The sequence below is a fragment of the Pseudorasbora parva genome, chromosome 12, assembly GCF_024679245.1.
Source record: "Pseudorasbora parva isolate DD20220531a chromosome 12, ASM2467924v1, whole genome shotgun sequence".
In the NCBI taxonomy this organism is placed as follows: Eukaryota; Metazoa; Chordata; class Actinopteri; order Cypriniformes; family Gobionidae; genus Pseudorasbora; species Pseudorasbora parva.
This window is the reverse complement of record NC_090183.1, coordinates 33,679,111-33,703,191: the sequence shown is the minus strand read 5'-3', so window position 1 is coordinate 33,703,191 and position 24,081 is coordinate 33,679,111. Positions and strand designations below refer to the sequence as shown.

General features: G+C 40.3%; 1 protein-coding gene across 4 annotated transcripts in view; it reads right to left on the bottom strand.

Annotated features, from left to right (window-relative positions):
* Positions 1–24,081, bottom strand: part of negr1 (neuronal growth regulator 1) — a 186,493-nt gene that overhangs the window by 32,696 nt on the left and 129,716 nt on the right. The window contains exon 8 of one of the 4 annotated variants that reach the window (XM_067459925.1): positions 21,168–21,209. The exons of 2 other annotated variants lie outside the window; for them this stretch is intronic. In XM_067459925.1, coding sequence (XP_067316026.1) covers positions 21,168–21,209 — 42 coding nt within the window. Of the gene's footprint in view, positions 1–21,167; positions 21,210–22,777; positions 22,849–24,081 lie in introns of those variants that run through there. One more of the 4 variants, XM_067459929.1, reaches the window with a different exon arrangement.

Below are 24,081 nucleotides of genomic sequence, written 5' to 3'. Positions count from 1 at the left end.
GACGACATACCCCCCACCCAAATACAAGCAAATACTGCCCCTGCACAACTAAACTAAATCTGTGTACAAACTGTGCCTTTTTCACTCAAATGTTAGCAATATATTCTGTCAACATTAATAATCATTATTACAGGCCAATAATCGCCAATTATTTGTCATATTGTAATGAGTTCTTGTTTTTATTTTATAATTTATATACTTTATGTAGGCTATTTAAAATGAAATTAATAATCTCATAACATTATGCAATTGTTGTGTAAATATCTTTATGCCACGTTTAAGTAGCATTAAACAGTATGTGTAAATCACATGCCATGTCAGACTACAGTATTCTGATTGATTTAATTATTTAATAACATTTTAATATTTTACATAAAAAACAACAGACATTTTTTTATAAGAAAATTATAAAAACTGCCCATACAAAGCTAAAAAAATGCTCCAGCAAATCACTTCCTTAATAGAAAACGTATTTTCTGACCCTGCATAATGACACGACACAACATTATATACTGTATTTGTTCTTATTCTGTCAGAACACACAGCTGGTTTTGGCATCTACCAGCAGGGGCTGAGAGGTCCATGCTAACCAGACAAATCCTAACCCCTTGATTATAGTGGCAAGTACCTTTAGGGCACTCCTTGTGCATTACATCATATTCTCTTACGTGTAAAGTCATGCAATTCTGTTTTCCAGGTATTCATGTCCCACTCCTCTCAACACAGAGTCCTATTTCCACATTATGTAGCTGACAAAAAGCTTCGAATAAGTTATGTTCATGAATAAGATTTTTGCTGTTTGAGGTATTGTTAATCTCCAGGGAGCAGCCAAATTGCCTTCTGCCAAAAAGCTAATGATAAAATGTTCACAAGCATTTCTAAAAGTGTCAGTTTTCCCATCATAATGAAAATCCAATTTTGTGGTGGTTCACTGTCAATTAATAAGCTCTTTCCAAAACAGAGGAAGGTAAACCTTCAAGGTATTCTATAGTACATTTCTTTTGTCAGACTATTGTGTAAATTCAGCCATGCTATATAAAAAAAACAACAACAATCAACCAACCAAAAAACAAACAAACAAACAAACTATTTGTGCTTATTTTCATGGCGGTAACTATTCATACAGTTGCAACTTTTCATATCTCTGTATTTGACATAAGGTCTATATTTTTGGTGGTAAAATAATAGAGCATAAATAATATTAAAAATAAATAGTATGAGTCAAACCACAAATAATATTTAAGAATAACCAAGAAGATCTTTCTTTATAATATAAAAATATATAAGTCTTTCTTAACATGAAAATGATATAAGGTCAACACATACACCGCATATAATTATAGTATACATATAAATACCATTCAAATATGAATGCTACATATATTGTACATATTTTACAATGTACAAAAAAGTTACATTATTAATTCAAAGCAAACCAATATTGAAATGTACCAATATTTACACAATCGAAAAATAAAAAGTCAGGTATACTTTCACAGTTCTTGTCTTATTATTAAATATTTTTTTTAGATTTGTAATATAACAGTATATCTAACAATTTGTCGTGCAGAATAAAACACCAAATCACACACTCCCTACAGACAGGAATTAAAATGACCCTTTCCCCCCAAACTAAACCATAGAAATTCAATTCAAAATATAAGAATGACAAATACACTGGCATGACACTCTAGATGGCGCAGGCTGATTCATTCAAACAAATACCGCTAGTGTTGCTGTTAGCAGTCTGCAGTGTGCTTTCAGAAACCCTCCACCTTCCCCAGCTCCACCTGTATTGATTTGCTATGGGGGGCTATTTCATGTTACATGTGCAGGAGCAGCAGGAGCAGCAGGAGCAGCGTAGCATATCTATTCCACATATATCAAAATTACCATATTTATTACCATGCCAGTCTTTCCGAGAGATGTCATGATAGAAATCCTGTCATGATAGAATGTTATGATAGAAATAAATGTATACCTTTAACACCTATCTGTCTTCATTTAATCCTTTTATTTTATGGTCAAGAGAAATTCAGCTAATTGTGAGACAATTAAGCATCTCGTTGGTCTTATTTGTAACATTTGTAGCCATGAAGTAAAACTCAGATAATAGTATCATATTCTTGCTTTGTCGCTGAATAGAGTGCATGAACTTGGCATCCAAACAAACCCACCACCCACAGGGTCCTTCATTAAAGGATTCGAAAGAAACTGATACAAGACAAAAACAATTTATACTCTTCTCTCAGGATGATTGAAAAATCCAATTATAGTTATTTGAATAACTGTGATTGAGATTAACCCTTAGAGGAGCCAGAAATGTAAATGCAGCTGCAGTCAAAATGCCACACTCTTTGTATCAATAGATTGCAAGTTTATACTGGCACCAAACAATATCTGATATCTGCTTGTAAAATAGTCTCTTAAAGCAAAACTGTTTTCCCTCTTCTTTCCCCAGACAGTGAGCGACACCTTCGCCTCAGCGCTCCAAAAGACCTGCTATTCATCCAAAGAATAAACCCACTTCAATCATCCAAATGTCAACAAAGAAAAGAAAGGACACACTATCAAAAACTAATCTCATGGAAAACATGTACAGCCGTTAGAAATAAACAACCCAGGGTAGCAAACATATCTGAGAATAATCATAAAAAAGTTCCCCCACAAGAACCTCAAAACACACTTTGGTGAGATAAGTCAGGGTTTTAATACTCCTCTGTTTCACTTTGACAAGAGAAAAACACCGGGGTAACGTTGTAACGCTCAAAAGGTTATGTGACAGTAAAATACTATAAAAATGAAAGCAAAGCAAACTCACTAATCCTCTTTTCTCAAAGCAGCTCAGACAAAAGTGTCTGCCAATCCCTCACATACAAATTAGTGTTGTCAGTGTGGACAGGATGTAAGACGGGACTTATTAACGTCGATTGTTTGACTAGTCTCATTCTGCCGGGATCCTGAAAAAAGTGTTTGGAACTTCGGCGGCAACATGGTCTCGGGGATCGCACCTTTAGATCTCTTGTCAAAAAGATCACACTGCTTACTGACCTTAATCTTTCACACAGCACAGAAAAAGAAAATGACACATCCCAAGGAGATTTTTACCCGCCTGCGTGTAGTCTTGATTTTATCTGAAGTGTTTAGAAAATGAAAATGTTGAGCCCTTGGGAGTGCAGAGGCCTAAAGGCATATTTCTTAATTTGAAGTTTAAAAAAAATGTTTAGAGCTTATGATGATAAAGTGCATATCTGTGATTAAAGAGATCTGATTAAAGAAGTTCCATCTGATGGAAAGAGAGAGAGAGAGAGAGAGAGAGAGTGAAACAGCGAGAGGTGATGAAGAAATTGGTTTGATGAAGAAATTAGATCAGTAACAACACAAAACATCTTCCAATATGTGTTACTTAAGTTTATTATTGTGGTAATATAATTTGGGTGTTGAAGATTCTCATTTGTAGAGTTGCAGAGTTACTTACGGGTTATCAAAACTCGCATGCCATTGGACAGTCAAACAGTTGGCAACTCCCCAAAACTCACAAAATTGGTTTAGCCAGCGTTGCTGTTGTCGGGCTGCTCAAACAAACAAAAATGCCACAGCTTTTACACTTTTCAAGGAAATCAAGCGATAAACGGCTTACTTATAGTTGTCTCTGCATATTAAGCTGGGATAGGAGAAAGTATTTTAACATCAAAACAATTACACATCACAATTTTAAATTGGAACAGCTGCCTGTAAAATCACATTAACTTTCATAATCATGTAAAAAAAAACACACACATTTGTGTCTGGCTGTGCTCATGACATTTCAGAGCAGTCGTGCTCACAGAAATGTACATTTATACAATAAGTACAAATGCCATTCCAGCTATATCTCAATCTCAAATATATCTCAAATTTTCTGTCACTCTTCAAGGTAAAAAAATATACACATAAAATTGCGTAAATAAATATCTTAACTTATTTTGAAAAATTACCCAAAGTACTTTAGTGTTGACACAAACGCTTGGAGTACGCATGCAGCCAAATGCATCAGCTTTCAAAGTGTACATCCCTCAGTTTCTTTTTCCGACTCTAAAACAATGGGCTGGGCCAGTGATGCCAAATGATTAGTGCAAAAAATATTCAAAGCACATGTGCGAGCTGAGAGTAAAGAGTATGTGTGATTAGAAAAATCTAGCTGAGACAATTAATGTCACACGCACGCAAGCATACTTCAGGTTTTAAAAAGATTTTCAACTAAATATGTAATTTACTCAAATGACTTTCTTTCCTGTGATGGTGGAAATGTCTTGTTTTGACAGAATGTCTGTCTGTGACCAAAAGTGAGTATGCTGTTTGGACCCCATTAACTTTCACTATATGGAGAAAAGAAAAAATCTCATTGAATATTTGCATCATTGAAACAGTATTTTCCTGTTTCTCACTGTAAAGCTGCTTTGGAATAATCCTTATTTTATATTTAGGGATGTAACAATACCCTCATGTCACATTTCGATACATATCACGATACAATATTATTGTGATATTTCAAGACGTATGGCAAAAGGTTAACAAAAAAATCTACTGTTTAAAATGTTCAATTTGGTATTACATTGTGGTTGTAAATGAAGAGGCTTAATCTTGGTCCTGGTAACACAATACACAAAGTCCGTTTAATAAGTAATTTTACCCGGGAGCAGCACCTGTTCTGATTTTTTCGAATAGGGGAATGTCAAATTCTCCAAAACTGTTCGCTAAGCTTACAATTAAATTGCATATTTGAAATCACCAATGAAATTTGACAACTGTCTAGCAGTTAACAACTGTTTCATAAATTTAGTTGATAAGCGCAAGTTATGACAAAAATTCCAGGACAAAGCTAATGCGCAATTCTAAACGGGTCTCAAAACACTGACTGTTTCTAAAGCAGCCGGGACGGCAGCTGCAGTAACACGTGAGTACTATTCAACGACTTTCAATTTTTTAAGGCGGGGCTTATTTGCCATATTGGGTGTTGCATTTTTTCATGAGTAATCAGAGTGCACAGGACAATGGCGACCTCAGATTAAAAATATTCATGAAGCTGAAAATACAGAATTTTTTTAGACTAATATGCTTGCACCCTGTCACTGACTAGATATATTTAACATAATGTAATCCACTTTTTACTGGTAACAGACATTTGGAATTATCAGGACCCACAAATATTCCCCCATTGCATCATTATACATTATAATCAACATTTTTTTTTAAATAGTAGATTAAAGTAGTACTGACACTAAAACTATTAAACTTTTTTTCCTCACATAGTAATTTCCATTTTGGATAAACTATGCGGATTATCCACAATACATATTATTGCATTTTTGTATTGCACAGGTGACTTGACTTTACATCCATGGAAGAAAGACATTCATAGAGGTTTTGAGGGCGAGTAAATAATGCAAGAGTTTTCAATTGGGTGAACTGTTGCTTTAACTAAATCTATTCTGGGCACAACATGGCTGTAAAGCATGTCTTAATAAGGCTTGTTTATGGTTCAGGTAAAGTGAACAGGATTTCAGATTTGCAATGGAGAGTGAGCAGGAAAGCCTGGGGGTGGGTGGGGCAGCTGAGAAAGGTGCGGGGGGGGGGGGGGGGGGGGGGGGGGGGGGGGAGAGAAAGGTGAAGAGTGACAGAGGTTTTGCCATATTCAGGTGAGAGCCCAACCTGCCTCACTGGGCTTCAGAGATAATTGGATGGCAGAATAAGCAAAAAAAAAAAAAAAAAAAAAAAAAAAAAAAAACATTCTATCCAGAGAGTATTCCAGAGCACAGTGAGCTTCTCATACTATAATGACTAGAAAGAAGTTTGCCTTTAATAAGACTGTAAAAGTCTGTGTAATGAAAGTATACACACTCTGTAATATTTTAATGCAAGTCATGTCAGTGAAGAATGATCTAGATCTAGCTAGTATATTACATATATCAATTCTATATGATAAATTATCTCTGCTTTAACCAAAATGGCTCATTAGAAACATTAGAAACAAACAAATGTCACAGTGTGACTGAACAGCAGCTTATTTGCAATAATCTTGCATTTTACTTTCACATTTATTTTTCCCTATTCTCAGAAGTTGGCTTGTGAACTATGATGGATTTTTGTTTTGGCACTGCCTCTAAAACATTGAAAACATTTTTCATTGGCTTCAGGTACACAATTGTGTATTTCCTAAAGGAGGTCAGTTTAGAATTTCCTTTCAATCAAATGCTCTTCAACAATTTAGCTGCCATTTTCCATGCACTGAAACGGTCATTTAATGAGCCCCTGTGAGGAGCAGATGCGACTGTAGTAAAGAGGACAATAGCTTTATGATGTAACTTTACCATTTCATCATTCTGAGGCAAAATTCAACATGTAAATAAGGTAGGAAATACATTCTTATAAATTCAAGCCTTGAGGTTCAGAGGCCGTTTGAGACATAGCAAGATAACAAGAGCACTGTTGGCGTGACAACTTGAAAGTCTGAATTAATCTATTTGGCTACGAGTTGTTCTGCTAACCTCACTAACATGAGAACTGTGAATTGTTCTTCCACACAACCTTAAAAGAGCTGCAAGCTGCTTCTTTTTTTTCTGTTAGAGAACTGCATTGCCATTAGTGGCTAAAGAATTTTTTTTTTGCATAAAAACAAAGTTTATTTTTAGTATAGTTAAAAAGCTCTGATTAGTAAATTCGGGCTGCATTTAGATGGTTGAACAAAAAATGCTTTCTGGCAAGAATGACAGGAGCGATTATGCATCTTCACAGCGTAACTACTGTATCATCAACAAAGAGCTATCCACTGACACTATCATTCTCGTGTCATAAAAACCATTCCACACATATTGTAAACTGTGTCAGTGAGAAACAGATTGAGAGTTATTGACTCATCAGGGGTTTTTGCAATCCAGAAGAAAAAAAAAAAAGGAAAAAGAAAAATGTAAAACACTCTCCAAGTGAGATCCATTAGATTGCGGCTTGAAATCACGCTGAAAGAACATTATTTCCCTCTTCAGCTTAGCCACATGAAAGAGCAATGAAAACCAACTTCCTAATGACACTCCCTATGACATTATCATTTAAAGACAATCCTATGTGCATCTTAATTTACTAGGCCATCGTTAGTATGAATTTGAATAATGTTCAAATGTCGAGAAGGAAGGAACACAGACCATGGCCTTTTGCTGTAGGCATGTGGTATAATAATAATAAAAAGAGTGTTTCTTTAACTTAAGGTTGAGGATCTTTTCTTAAAACAGATTTCAGCTTTTCTATTGGTTATAAAGAACAATAAAATTTGGATAAAATATCCATGCATTCACCACTTATATCTTTCAAACATAAAATCCATAATAAAAACATGAAAAATCACATTTTAAAACTCCATTAATTTAAATTATGTGAAATAAAAATAAACCATATAAATTCGTGATGCCACGGCCGAGGGACATAAGTTGTGTGAAAATGTATATCAATAATTTCAATATACATTTTCACACAAATTATGACATTCCCGTAGCTGTGGAGTTATCAGTACCACAACTAATTAAGCTTTTTCCGTAAAGAGTTCCCTTATCGAGGGAACTTCCCACTGCGTCGAAACGCTTTGGGGATGCTCCCTAAGCATCAGCGAATCTGAAGCCTGAATAAACACTAGTCCAATCCGATTGGTCGTGCGTGATGACGTCATTGTGACGGCGTACCCGGAAGTATAAAAGGGGAGCCGGCGCATAATGGCGGCAGTTATTGCTCTTCAGCATAGCGCTCTCTGTTTGGTCTGTCTATTTACTGTTGTCTGTCCAGTTGCGAGTGTGTGTGTGAGTGACTTTATAGTAAAAGTATGGAAGAAAGAAAGAGTGGATTTAGACAGTGTGTGCATCCGTGTCCCCGCTTCATCTCGGGATCGGATACACACCTGTTATGTGTGCAGTGTCTGGGTGTGCAGCACGCTCGGGCGGCTCTCGAGGGAGCCGCCTGTGAGCACTGTGAGCGGCTGACACTCAGGCTGCTCCGCTCTAGGCTGGCCGTGTTCGATGAGACCGGCCAGCCTCGTGAGCCCCATGGTTCTGGACCCGCGGTCGCTGAGGCGTCACGGCGTCGCAGATCATGGGGCTCACAGCGGGATCTGTCCGAGGGCTTTGGGACTGCTGCGGCACTTTCCCAATCCTCCTCGGACAGTTCCGATGATCTTCCTCCCCGTGTGGAAGCCCGCTTTGCGGCTTCTTCCCCCGGGGCGGAGGGTCCGATGCTCGTTCTCTCCGGTTCCGAGGAGCCGGAGGGCGCGGGCATCGGGGCGGGGGATGAGGTTTTTCCATCGCCTCATCCGCCCGCCCAGGAGGAATTGGTCGAGGTGTTGACCTGGGCTGTGGCTAAACTCAATATTGAGTGGCCACAGGAGGAACAGGAAGTTCGGCCACCCAGTAGGCTGGATGACCGGTTCCTCGCACACCGGGTCCAAACACCGCGCCGGGGTTTGCCTTTTTTCCCCGATCTGCACACCGAGGTGTGTAGATCGTGGAGGAAGCCCTATTCCTCGCGTGTCTCTAATCCCCCACTGTTGGACTATTCCAACGTCCTGGGGGCACGCGAGGCGGGCTATGGGGCGATGCCGCGGGTGGAGGATGCTCTCGCGAGCTATCTTTCGCCCGAATCGGCATCGTCCCTTAAAACCCCGGTGCTGCCCACCAAACCCTGTCGGGACACCTCAGGGCTGGTGGGCAAGGCTTATATGGCGGCTGGGCGGGCTGGTAGTGCGCTGCACACTTTGTCGATCTTGCAGGCCTACCAGGCTGACCTTCTAAAAGAGCTGGATGAGGGCGAGGGTCCCTCTCCGGAGGATGTACTGGAGCTCAGGAAGGTCGCAGATTTGTCTCTCCGTGTTACCAAGGAGACGGCCCGTGCCATCGGCCGCTCCATGGCAGCTATGGTGACAACGGAGAGACATCTCTGGCTGAATCTGTCGGGGATAAAGGAGAAGGACAGATCCTTCCTCCTGGACTCCCCGATCTCGCCTTCTGGTCTGTTTGGGGACGCGGTTAACTCCGTCGTCTCCAGACACCAGGAGGCGAAGAGACAGTCAGCGGCCTTCCAGCAGTACCTCCCTCGCCGCTCTAAGCCCGGGAAGGCTGGCCCTAGCGGGCAGCCTCAGCCGCCTACCAGCTCCTCCTCGCATCGTCAGATGCAAAAAGAGAGCGTCGCCTCTAGAGCCCCTCCTCCGGGAGCTTGGCAACAGAGGCGGCGCGCTCACCAGCAGCCTTCCGCTCCGAAGGGCGATCTGAGGAACGTCCTTCAGGCGCGAAAGGCTGCCGCAAAGAAGTCCTAGCCTCGGCAGGACTTCTCAGGGCGGTCCCTCCCGCGAGGGGGCAACCGAGGTTGCTTCCTTCGCGGCGCCCTGGGGAAATCGATGTGGTAATCCCGCCGTCTATGACGCTTCGGGCCACATCGATTTCCCGCGAACGCACGCTGCTCCAGCCGCCTCTGGAAAGACCTGCGGCTGGGCAGCTGGCGCGTCCGCACACAGAGACTCGTTCCCAACCACTTCCTGCCGGGCAACCGCTTCAGGGGGTCGGGGACGAGGCTCGTGTAACACCCGACGCCAGCCTCGAGAGGCTGGTTCCCTTAGTAGATTATCTCGGCGCATGGAAATGCCTTCCGAGTGTATCCACATGGGTCCTGCGCATTGTAGAAAATGGGTACAGACTGCAGTTCGGTCGGCCTCCCCCTGGGTTCAGGGGGGTGACCTGGACTACAGTGGTACCAGAGCGGGGTCGGGTAATGGAACTAGAAGTAAAAACCTTACTGGCAAAGGGGGCCATAGAACATGTTCCTCCGCCAGACAGGGAGTCCGGCTTCTACAGCCGGTACTTTATAGTTCCCAAAAAGGATGGAGGGTTGCGTCCGATTATAGATCTAAGGGATTTGAATCGGTCTCTAAGGAGGTTCAGATTCAAAATGCTCACTATCCCCATGATCGTGAGTCAGATCCAGTCCCAGGACTGGTTCGTCACGATAGATCTGAAGGACGCATACTTTCATATCTCCATCCTTCCATGTCACAGGAAGTTCCTGAGGTTCGCTTTCGGGGGCGAAGCGTACCAATATCGAGTACTTCCCTTCGGCCTAGCCCTCTCCCCACGCACATTCACAAAGTGCATGGATGCAGCCCTGGCTCCTATGAGGCTTCAGGGCATCCGTGTACTGAATTATATCGACGACTGGCTCATACTGGCCCAGTCGTACGAGATGGCGGTTCGGCATCGAGATGTCGTTCTAGCCCACATAAAGTGCTTGGGGCTGAGACTCAACACGAACAAGAGTGTGTTGACGCCGTCCCAGAGGACTACGTTCCTAGGGGTGGTATGGGATTCGACGACGATGCGGGCACAATTGTCTCCCGCGCGCGTCGAGACCATACTGGCGATGGTCTCAGGAATAAGGCTAGGCCACACCATCACTGTGAAGCACTTTCAGAGAGTGCTGGGGCACATGGCAGCAGCGTCCAACGTGATACCGTTCGGCCTGCTACACATGAGACCCCTCCAGTGGTGGTTGAAAACCAAGGGGTTTTCCCCCAGAGGGAATCCTTTTCGTATGATCAGGGTAACGCGCAGATGCCTTCGTTCCCTAGTCATATGGAAGAAACCTTGGTTTCTGTCCCAGGGACCAGTGTTGGGAGCGTCCTGTTGCCGGAAATCCGTTTCAACAGACGCCTCCCTCACTGGTTGGGGCGCGGTCATGGACGGCCGCTTTGCGAGGGGCCCATGGGAGGGCCGTCATTCCTCCTGGCACATAAATTGCCTGGAGATGATGGCGGTCTACAAAGCTCTCAGGAGCTTTCTCCCGGACCTCCGCGGCCAACATGTCCTGGTGCGGACAGACAATACGGCTGTCGTAGCGTACCTCAATCGCCAGGGAGGGGTAAGATCGCGCCCTCTGTGCAGATTGGCGCATCTAATCCTCCTGTGGTCCCAGGGGAAACTGTTGTCCATCAGGGCAATGTATGTCCCGGGGGTTCAAAATCAGGGAGCAGACATCCTGTCGAGGCAGGGGCTGAGGCCCGGGGAGTGGCGGCTCCACCCCGAAGTGGTGGAGGCCATATGCGAGAGGTTCGGCCCAGTGGAAGTGGATCTGTTTGCGTCTCGAGAGACGTCCCACTGTCCACTGTGGTTCTCCCTCACGCATCCAGCCCCGTTGGGGTTGGATGCCATGGTGCAGACGTGGCCGAGGCTGCGTCTGTACGCATTTCCCCCGATTGCTCTGCTCCCGGGAGTCCTGGAGAGGGTCCGTCGGCAGGGGGTCAGTCTACTTCTGGTAGCACCCCGTTGGCCGACGCGAGTTTGGTTCTCGGATATCATAGCCCTGCTGGCAGGTCATCCATGGCAGATTCCTCTGAGGAGGGATCTCCTGTCTCAGGCGGCGGGGACGATATTCCACCCCCGGCCGGAGATTTGGAACCTTTGGGTCTGGCCCCTGAGGGGGCCAGGTACCTAGAGGCTGGCCTGTCGGCAGAGGTGGTAGAGACCTTACTCAGCTCCAGGGCTCCGTCCACAAGGAGACTGTACAGCCTCAAGTGGAATGTATTTTCCACTTGGTGCAGGAGGCGTGAGGAGGACCCAGTTAACTGCCCAGTGGCTTCAGTGCTGGAGTTCCTCCAAGATCGCTTCTCTGCGGGCCTAACCCCGTCCACACTCAAGGTGTACGTGGCTGCCATTGCGGCTTTCCACACTCCTCTGGGTGATGGGCCTTTGGGTAGGCACCAGCTGGTTGTACAGTTCCTCCGTGGGGCTCGGAGGATGAGGCCTGCGGCTCAGTCCAGAGTTCCAACCTGGGACCTGGCAGTGGTTCTCGAGGGGTTGGCTGAGGCCCCCTTCGAGCCACTGGAGTCAGCAGAACCTAAGAATCTGACCCTTAAGGTGGCCTTTCTACTCGCCATTACCTCTCTAAGGAGAGTGGGGGATCTCCAGGCCTTGGCAGTAACGCCGACTTGCCTGGAGTTTGCCCCGGGTGGAGTAAAGGCCATCTTACACCCTAGGCCGGGCTATGTGCCCAAGGTCCCATCGAGGGTGGTCAGATCTTTGGTTCTGCAGGCATTTCATCCTCCGCCTCACGTGACGGCGGAAGAGGGGAGGCTTCACCTACTCTGCCCGGTCAGGGCACTCAGGGTGTATCTGGCGAAGTCCGCACAGTGGAGGAGATCTCAACAATTGTTGGTGTGTTTTGGCTCACCCAAGAAGGGGTTGCCTGCGTCTACCCAGACAATCAGTAACTGGATTGTCCAGGCAATAACCATGGCTTACCAGGTGCGCAGTTTGCCTTCACCTGTAGCCGTGAGGGCACATTCCACCAGAGGCATGGCCTCTTCGGTGGCCCTCCTTTCTGGGGTCCCCTTGCAGGATATCTGCGAGGCGGCGGGGTGGGCTACTCCACACACTTTTATCAGGTTCTATAGCCTGGATCTCCCTGCGACGCCTGGCGCGAGGGTGCTCCAACCCTAGTTGTGCCCGGTTTCCGGCTTCACACTAGGACAGGCGCTACCCTCGGTGTGGCCTAGTGGGTACTCGTTCCCCAAAGCGTTTCGACGCAGTGGGAAGTTCCCTCGATAAGGGAACGGCTCGGGTTATGTATATAACCCTTGTTCCCTGAGAGGGAACGAGCACTGCGTCGTACCGCCACACCTCGGCACGCCTGGAGCGCATGCTTCAGAGCAAAGAACTGCCGCCATTATGCGCCGGCTCCCCTTTTATACTTCCGGGTACGCCGTCACAATGACGTCATCACGCACGACCAATCGGATTGGACTAGTGTTTATTCAGGCTTCAGATTCGCTGATGCTTAGGGAGCATCCCCAAAGCGTTTCGACGCAGTGCTCGTTCCCTCTCAGGGAACAAGGGTTATATACATAACCCGAGCCGTTTTTGGCTATCAAGGAGACAACAGAATCATATACACACACAGTATATTACACACACACACACACACACACACACACATACACACAGTATTTATATACTGTATATAATACATTTTCCTTCATTTATATATAAACTACACATAAACACTTGTGAACATTATTTTTTATTTTTTATTTCTATTTTAGTGTTCGTACTGTATTTCCAATCAAGATGTGAAAAAAAACCTTAAATATTATTTATTTAGGATATTTAAAATGTTATAAAATTAGACAAATCAAGACAAAAGAGGTGGTCAATATATTAAATCGAACATTAAAAAGCAACAATTTAATCAATCAATAAATCAATAAATCAATCAATCAATCAATCAATCACAAACATTTACACATTTAGCACAAAAAGTGCCCATAGAAAAAAACTAAATACATAAAACACACATACACTCTAAAGAATGCTGGGTTAAAACAACTCAAGTTGGGTTGAAAATGGACAAACCCAGAAATTGGGTTGTTTGAACCCAGTAAATGGACCCATTCAAACAACCCAATTTCTGGGTTTGTCCATTTTCAACCCAACTTGAGTTGTTTTTAACCCAGCAGTCTTTAGAGTGTATAGCAGTGCATATACCATACTCATGCCTGTCGGTGTATGTGGCATTATGTATTTACACAGAAAGAACGGACGATAGGTAATATTCAAGATGGGACTGTAATGGGACTGACAAGATAAAAGCTTTTCTTTGAGATCAAGAGCACAGAGGAAGGGAGGGAGGAGAATTAACAGATAAGAAAGAGAGGAGATGGGACCCTGATGTCAAAACCAAAGGAAGTTCCATGCAACATCTTGTCAATCCCGAGCAACCTCTCGCATATACCTTTTCCTCTGAAGCCCTTCCAAAAATGCGGTGCTCATGTACTACAGACTAAATGGATGTATGTGAGAATTCACTGCAAAATTACCTTTATTGACTTTTTTTTGTGCAAAACTTTTGCATTTATACCTGAACACTAACCTGCTCGTCCTCTGCACAAGGCACTTGTTTGGGCCTTGACGCTTTTGTGCAGAGCTGATGCTAGTGTGTGTGGGGGGAAGGGAGAGAGAAGCTACGGATACCATTTAATGGACAGCCCAGTGAAGGAGCCCCAGAGTGGGTGAGATAATCAGGCCGAGAGTGCATGTAGGAGAAGCACAGATAATTGAGCGTAGGAGAGAGAGAGAGAGAGAGAGAGAGAGAGAGAGAGAGAGAGAGAGAGAGAGAGAGAGAGAGAGAGAGAGAGAGAGAGAGAGAGAGAGAGAGAGAGATGGGAAGGAAAGGTGGGGGTGATTCAGTACAGGAGAATGGACTGGATGCGAGTGATCCTTTGCTATTGCCCATTTATGGCGGAACATGACATCTCAGCGAGGGTACAGAGCTCAAGGCTAAAGATTAATCTTCACAAGAGGAAGAGTGCATTTTTGCCCCTGGTAAAAGATTTTAGCCCATGAAAAATGCATGTTTTCGTTTTTGTGTTTAGTGTAGGTAGAAAAAAAACCCCAGCTCTGGCTCACAGAAGCCTGAATACTTTGACGAGGACAGTTCCGTTTGACGAGGAGTTTATGTGTGCTTAGAATCTAATTTATGCATGTGGAAAATGATGAAAGCAACATTAGTGGCAAAACAACACACACACACATGCATAACCAGAGTCCAAAATAGGCTTTTTTTTGCCACACCTGGCAATGGAAGAAAATGTATTGTCATGAATATTGTTTACCAGCCATGAAACTGGATCTTGCATTATTTACTATTAATATACAGGCCTATCTTCCCTTGCATATAATTGTGACAAACAGAACTAAATCATCAGCGCCAAGGCAGAAACAAAAAAATTTACATTTTACCTGAGTTGTGAATGCGGGCTCATAGTCTGTTTTGAATGTGATGCAATAAAATCCGTGTACCGTGAAATAATAGCAAGAACCGTCTTTCTATTGAGTTGTCCTTGTGGGCTGCACATAAAAACAAACATACAACACTCCTGACCAGTATAGTCCAAACTAATGACTCATATGAGTCAGTTCTCTTTGGATGAGTAGATGAGTTATTGCTATGAATCAGTCTGACAGATCCTCCACTGAATAAAATCAATTCATTACCTAGTCACTTAACAGCATTTTTTGAAATCGTTAACAATATGAAGACAGTTTTGAGTCAGGGCATTTTATATATTAATATAGGCAACTACAAACTTGCATTCACAAATATGATTTCTTTTTATATGGCTCTGACGATCTATGAGGAGTTCACATTTGTAATTTGGTTGTATTGGTTCTTTTGTTCTGGATCAGAAAAGTAAATGATGCATTGCACATACACAAAGCCCTGCTGCAAGAAGACTGCATCGAACTGGAATGGGCAAAGTAGCATTCTGTCCTTTTTAATGTCGCATCTTGTGACATCACATCCTGTTTTTGGTTCGTTTAGATGTCTTTGGTTCGTATTTGAGTTGAACCGAGTTTGTTTTATATATATATATATATATATATATATATATATATATATTTTTTTTTTTTTTCCTATAGATTTGAGTTTTGACTTGGTGTTTGCCAAATTTCGTGGTATGACCCAGGATTTTAAGGTATGGTTGCTAGGTGATTTTGTTTTGGAACCTTCTGAAAACTGAAGATTTTTCTCAAAATGTACTTTGCTGAATCATTTTTTTGTACGTCGTTTTGTAGGTTGTTTTAATAGAGAATCAAAATAACAATAATTTATTTTTGAAAATTTACATTTTGCCAGCACAAGTCAAATAAATCGTAAATTGTTTTATTTTAAACGTAATGAAATATCTAATTCAAATTTTAACGATTATATATCAATCTCAGATCATCTGTCGAAGGTGTAGGACCACAAAATGTTTGTACAGTCTTTGCATTGGGTCCAAACAATTCTATAGCATGTGTTCCCCGTTGGTCAATATTGCATACCACTGCGTAGCCAGTTCACGCAGACATCATACGTCATCAGCATGTTCACACACACCGTGCAGACAGAGCGTGAATGGCAGACAAGCAGCAACAACAACCTGACCTTCCTTCAGAACTGACAACAAATGGCCTTCTAACAAGTTTTAATAAACAATGTTCTGCAGTTACCTGCTGATCTTGCTGCAAAACTTGCTACATCTAATTCTGTTTTTAAAAATGTGTAAGTTTGGTATGTTGTACTGTTACTAACGGTACTATAAAGTTCTCTCCAGTGAATGACACGTGATGTATTGCAGTAGTATGATTTTTATCATATTTTTGTTTTGGCCTAATATGAGAAATGTTTCATATGTGTTGTAGCATTGGGATCTGGAGAAGAAGAAGAAAAAAAACCAGCCAGCTGGCATTGAACTTTGCTTTACTTGCTCCGCAAAGCTAATTTTTACTTGCAATTGGTGCTCAACAAGTGTTCATACTGTAGACATACCACTCAACAAAATTAGTACAATTTTGTTTGTATTACCCCGTAAGCAAGTATATTTCCTTGTTTAAACCTGCCTGCTAGTACCGCAAGCTTCTGTTATCAATTCAAATGCCTTGCGCGGGTGAATTATAACTTTAAAACTCATTCTGACTCTGATTCTAAAACATGCATATATACATTAAAACTAAAATAATTAAGGCTGAGAGACATCGATTTTACTAGAAATCTTCCACAGAGTATTACTGCTAGACAATTTGATCAGAGCACTAAAAAGAGAGCAACATGGTGAAACACAGCAGAAGGCTTTTCTGTGATGTACAATTAAACCGATTCACTGTATGCCCCTGAATGCGAGATCAAAGCAGAGCGCATCAGTATGCAGAACAGGGTGCAGTATTGATTTTTGAGCTATTCTGAGGGCTCATGTAAACACAGGATCATTTAGACTGGGGATGTCTTCGACAAAAGCACACATGAGACTCCAGTTGAACCATACTGAATACAAGCATTATTGCTCTAGCCATGTCTGTTTAGAATCTAGAGGTCAAGAAAGATTTATGACATGCCACACGCTTATCACCCACAACCAGAAATGGTACCGCTTTTTCATAACACAAAGCAAAATGAAGGTCAGGTAGCACCACATCACGTCTATACGAGGGGTCTCTCCTTCCGTTGATCTCAGCCTTCCTGATGTAGCATAAATCTGATAAGTGCACCTGAAAAAAATCGCTAAACAGGATTATTCCCCGATAGGCCACTATGCCCCATGCGGTCCATTCTGAGAGAGTTCAGGGAGTGCGAGGAGACCACAAGCCTGAAGGATTAAGCAAATAAAAAAGACAAATATATGGATAGAGGCTGAATGACAGCTAGGTAAGCTAAAAAATCTGAACTCATTAGTAGTGAACTTTGGATGGACAAGGTGAATTTTAATACCATTTATAATACCAAATTCCACGGCAAGCCTGAAGCATACTGTGCCCTTCATGTGGGATGATTCACTTTTAATTGGAAAACTTGATATATATGAACAGTAGATGCAAAAAATTATATTTTGGAGTATGTTTTGCTCACTAAGTCTGAATTTATTTGATTAAAATTTTTATTACAATTTCAAATAACCGTTTGTTGTCCGTTTTTACATATCTTAAATGTAATGTATTGCTGCGATTGCAATGCAGAATTTGCAGTAGCTATTACTCTATTTTTCAGTGTCACATGATGCTTCATAAATCAATCTAATATGTTTATTTTGTGCTCAATAAATATTTTTTATTGTTATCAATGTTGAAAACCTGTACTTCTTAATATCTTTGTGAAAACTGATACATTTTCTTTTAGGATTCTTTGAGAGTTCACAAGAACAGCATTTAAAAAAAAAACAAAAAAACAATTGAAGTCTTAAAATAACAGCCTTCTTTGTCTTCACTTCTGATCAATTAAACCCATCCTTGCTGAATAAGTGTTAAACATCCTGATATGCATATAAAGCAGAGATTAAGGTTATTTTTTGTAAAATGAGGTAAAAACAATTGATAACATTACTAGACTAAAATGAGTGACCTTCTTGACAAACCTGAGATGAGATGAATCTGGCACACTCTGGACTAGATTCTCATTAAAGATTTATATCAGAGTAACACAATGATGATTATTCACGTCTTTCAAAATAATTGACACATGGGAATAAATGATGTGATGCTGGGCAATTAGTACTGAGAGAAGGAACACTTCTTTTATAGCACATTATCATTTTGACAGCATTTAATGCTTTCACACATCTCACACCCTGCAAAAAGTACCATGTGACTTATGTGCTGCATTTCAAATCCTTTAGAACCATATGATAGCTTTATATAAACAACAGATCAGAAAGTAAAATGTTATATAATAATCACAGTACTTTTTTTGTCCTTGACAGCCAATGGCTATCATCCAGTTTTATATAAAACAGCTGTATGAAAATAAGCCACAATTCTTTTTGATAATTCATTTTGTACACCACAGAAAAATATCATACATGTTACATGAGTCTGGCACACTATAAAACACTACAAGAGGAGATTCCACAAGAGTGGGACTGGGACTTCTCACACGAAAAATAGAGCATTTCTGCAAGGCAGAGATAAAATGTGAGGATAAATGACTTGGATTTAGTGCTTAAGAGGCACTTTTTAAGTTAAGAAAGCGTCTTTAGAAAGTTTAAGAGTATTAAAGTAAATAAATAAATAAAAAAGTAGATTGATTTGAGCTCAAGAGTCCTAGATGCATGAAATTATACACTACAGTAGTTATATACTTTATCTTCATAAAAAAAATCCTGAAATAAAAATATTACGGTTTCCACAAGAATATTACGCAGCACCGTACTGTTTTCAGTGTAGGTAAGAAATGTATTTTTTTTCATGGGCACGAAATAAATATAACAATGATTTCTGAAGGATCAGGTGAGTAATGTCTGCTAAAAATTCATCTTTGCAATCACAAAAGTAAATTACATTTTAAAATATATTAAAAAAGTTATTATACATTGTAACAATCTTTCACAATATTACTGTGTTTACTGTACTTTATTATAAATAAATAAATACATGCAGCCTTGGTGAGCATTAGATTTTTTTTTTTTTTTTAAACATTAAAATAATTGAATAGACATCAAACTTTTTGGGGAAAAAGGACAATATCTCTGCAATAACATAGCTGAGATATTCTTCATTGATTGGCTGACTGCTACGACTGACAAGCTAAACTCGTTGGCAAGGCTGATAACAGCACATCTACATTTTAATGCAATACAATTACAATATGAAATATTTTGAAAACACCGCACTGACATGAAAATGCAGGCATGTACCACAACAACGAAACAAACAAAAAAAAAACTAAAAACTAAATATGGATTAGACAATACTATATATTCACAATTGCATTGCAAAACATATTTGAGGTAAACAACCTAATTATAAACATTTCCATTCTATGCAAGCATATGACCATGGGCAATAACTCTCTCTCTCTCTCACACTGATGCTCATTTTGGTCAAAAAAGGCCCTGTGCTTGCAATAATAATCAGTATTCATGCACCATGCATGCTTGGCATATGTTCTCCCATATGCTTGGAATCCACTGCAAGGTTTTGGTACGCAGTGTTGTAACAGTTCACAAGAAAAATACTGACAGCACTATTCCATCAAGTTTGCCAGATTAGTTCATATTGGAGATAAACCTGAAAGTTTAATTTGTGATGCCGAAAAGACAAAAAGGCGAGTATCTTGATCTGCTGACAGCGGTAATTGCTTTGTTTTGTAGACACAAAAAATTAGGGATGTGAGTCTCAGAGGAAGAAAAAAAAGGCAATGTCAAACTAATGACATCCAACTAATAACCTCATTTGTTGATATGGTGAATGAGACACAGTTGGGCAGGATATCAAAGCTATAGTTATGCTCTTAAACATGATTAAGCCCTGTAACTAAGCTCATTTGGAAGTATGAAGAATGGGATCACGAAAAGACAATTGAATGTGGACAGTGTCAAACTGAGATCCTCAAAAAGCTCTCTGTGAAAAGATTTTTTATTATTTTTTACATTTTACTTTGGACGTTTCTTTGAGTTTCTTTTTTGTAAAAGTCACATTACAAAAGTGCTAAATCTAACTTCTAGCAATCAGGTTATGATTGTACGCTGTATATATACACACAGGGTACCTCAATGTACAGAAAAAAAAAGTCCAATCATTTAAGGTTGCACTCTCTCTAAAAAACAACTTTAGTACAATCTATGTGACAAAACATCAAAGGAAACATAAATCATAACTTCAGTGCTGTGGCCTGAGCTCTCAATACGCACACGCACACGCACACGCACACGCACACGCACACACACACTTTTTTTTTAACGAAGCACACACTATTTCACAGGATAAATCTTGTAGGAATCCCAAAGCACAAATGCTTCATAAATCTCACTTTGTGTGGAAGCTGTCTGAGCTATTTGTCAGAATGCTTACCGATAATAGACAGGTTGGTTTTCAGTGGAATCAAAAGCATGTCTAAATGTAGTTGCTTTTTCAGCCAACATGCAGAGAAACACAAAAGTGTTGGCAGTGTGTTTGGAAGAAAATCGCATACTGTGAGTGAACTAGGGATTGATTTTCACAGTCAATTATAGCCATTTTTAGCGCAGTTGTAAATGTGTAAAGAAAGGCCAAAAAGATGCAAAAGAACTATGAATAGGTATTGACAAGCATCTGGTCGGAAAAGATCTAACATCCCCCCGTTTCCATTCTAGCAAGTATGAAATATTTCACACATACAAAGTAAAGAATGGATTTAAAAGCTATTGAGCAATGTTTTAATTGTATAAATATACAGGGAAGACTGGGGCTAATAGTCACACTTTTTACACAAGGGAGGGTACACATTTACTTTTTTGTGCAGACACATATCTTAAATTCTTGACTAAAAAAAACTATTAAACTTAAAAATTTCAATTCCAACATTATTGGTCAGCTAAAAAAAGGTCTTTTTTTTTTTTTTTAACAAAATCCCCATAGCAGAGTCTCAATAGAACCTGCCCTTTTAAAGCATAATGTAATCAATAAAACAATTAGGAAAACAAAATGGTCAATAAATACTGTAATTAATACATTTAAATTACAACATACAAAAGTCATGTAACGCCTGACATTTACAAGAAAATACCCTTGTCTCGAAAAACCATTTGAAAACCAATTGCCTCGGTCTTCCCTTATACATACTCATATACATTTCTATATATCATTGCATTTGCATACCGTATGTATTGCTTCTTTCTGAATACCCATAATCCAACCCTCCTGTGAAGAGATTTCAAAACATAATTAGCATTTATTAATTCACTTATAGCCTTTGTCATATAAGCAGTGCACCTGTTGTGAGGAATTCAAACTATCCTCTCTCGGCCAAGTCACTCAACTAGGACATCACAAAATTAACTAGAAATACAATTTGGAACTTGGAACAAAACAAGAACAGTGGGACGTCAAGACAGTTTATCTCAGCGATTGATACTGCTGCTACTGCAGTGGACCATGAAATTGTCATTTGTTCTGCAAGCGTTGCATCAAATGAAAGTTAAGGGCTACACACTGGCAAAGGTCTAAACTCTGGCAGTGAAAGGACCCCATGGCTAATTATACCCATTCCATTGAACGGAATACCTACTAATACAGTAGCTTATCAGTAGAATCGAGTATGAAAATGCATTAAGATCTGTACCGTTCAATGATACTCATTGTGGTTACTAAGAACAGTCATGCAATACAACACATCAAACACACGCTGTTAGTGTGTGCATTGTGTCCGTGTTTATGTCAGAGTTTATGTGCTAAAGAGAAAGCATAAGGGGAAGTAATGTATCCCATTTCAGAGATTACATTTTCACACTGGCTTTCAAAAGATGTGTCTTAAAAGAATAGTCACTTTATTGTCACATTCGTATTGGTCCTAATCCGAATGATTTTCTTTATTCTGTGGAACACAAAAGGAGAAATTTTGAAGATGCTACTGGTTGTTCTGAAGCTAAAAACACCAGAAAAGAATCACAGGAAGATTTTCATTTAAACCGGTTTTGCGAACTGATTCATTCACTTCAGTCTGTTCCTTACACAAAGCTATCAGAATCTTTAGAATCAACAGGATATGTTAAATGGGATATGTTAAAATTATACTTTATTACATCTAAATAAATTAAAACCAGAACAGTAAATTTCCACCCAACAGTTGTTTAAAATACTACAAGCATACAGTACACAACATTATAATGTACAGTACGATCAAATGGATATTAATGTTGCGATTTTTGCTGGAGATTACATTTCACAGTAGCTGTGTCTACATGGACCAGAAATGGCATCAGGACACATGATCTGGCAACATGATCTCAATAAAATATGTGTATTTTTACGGAAAGTGAAGTTCTATCACACATACATTTATGATTTCATATACACTGAAATATACATACTGACATATTGACAGGACTAAAATGTAAATTACTAACGCATTAACAACTTTACCAATGTACAAATTTTAACGCATTCCTATTTATGAATTTGGCATTAATGTTTGGCATTCTATAACAAAAATCTTTAGAATCCATACGTTTGTGAGGAACAGACCCAAATTCAGCTCTTTATCCAGTAATCTTCATCTCCCTTTCTCCAAAAAAATAAATAAGTGGCCAATGAAATGGGAGAAGAGTAGAGTAAACCATATAGTTACCTAATTTATCTCTGGATCAGCGCCAGCCAAAGCATGAAAATTGATCATGTGACGCACTGAATGTTCTTATCACACCAGTGTGATTAAACACGTCAGAGGGTTAAAGTTGATCGCGTTTCGTGGGTGGAGGGACAAATTGAGACTGAGGGGGCACAAATCAGATCAGATCGTCCACTTGTGATGCCAGGCCTGGTATGGACCCAAATAATCCGACTGTAATCAGAACAGTTTACAAAAAGGTATTTTTGTAACCACGGCAATTTGATTTAAATTTGATTCAGGTTGTAAGGGGTGGTTTAAACCTCTTCTAATCAATTCAATAGTGCATGTAAGCACTTGATTAGATTGAAAAACAAATCTGGAATGTTCTACGCATATGCAATAACGCAAAAATGGCGTAGTGACGTACATATGATGTATGTAAACACTATGGTGGATTCATCAATCGAAATGATTTAATTTAAATTTAAATAGGCGATTATGTAAACATAGCTAGTGTTATTAAATTATTAGTAATTTTAAAGAAAACTAATTGAACATTTGATGATGGCAAGGGTAATCTAAATGTGAAAATAATGCATGAAACCTAAAACTGAGAATGCAGAATTAAATGTCTGATATCGGGTGATTTATGTCCAACAACAGTCAGTCCAATTCTTTGATTTTTTTCCCCCTTTTGTGTTACAAGAGTGAAAAAAAAAAAAACGTCATACGTGTTTAAAAAACATGAAGGTGAATAAATAATGACTAATAATTTTTGGGTGAACTATCCCTTTAATACACACAGGCCTCCCCACCACCACACACACACACACACACACACACACACACACACACTCCATGTTCCCCCAGACAGAAAATATCATGGTCGGTGATTTCAGTAAGGAGCACAACAGTGAAAACACAGCGACACTATAGATAGTGAGAGATGTTCAGAGACGGCGTAATCAGTTGCTGCTCAGGAGAAGAGAAAATGGCAGACAACAAATAAAAGAGAGAAGTTGAGAAGGCGTATTATCAATATCCTGCCCTTCATGCAGCCGCACTAAAGCAGAGAATGAGGAAGCCAGAGAGAAGCAGTCAGCGTTTAGGAAAGCCACTCGCCCCAGCGCTACACATGACAGTGCCCACCATAACGCCACATTGCTCGCTCAGAGGGGTGTCAGTGCTGTACTGTGCAATGCCACAAGTTAAAGAAATAAAACACAAAGAAACACAAAGAAATAAAGTGAAAATTTAGGGCTGTCAATTTCACAGTTTTTTATAAAAATGTATTCATTATAAAGAAAATAACGCAACAAAAAAAAAGGGCCCTAACATGTTTTTTTTCTTTAGTTAACACATTCTTCTTTTAGATAAATACAATCAGGGTTTTATATATATATATATATATATATATATATATATATATATATATATATATATATATATATATATATATATATA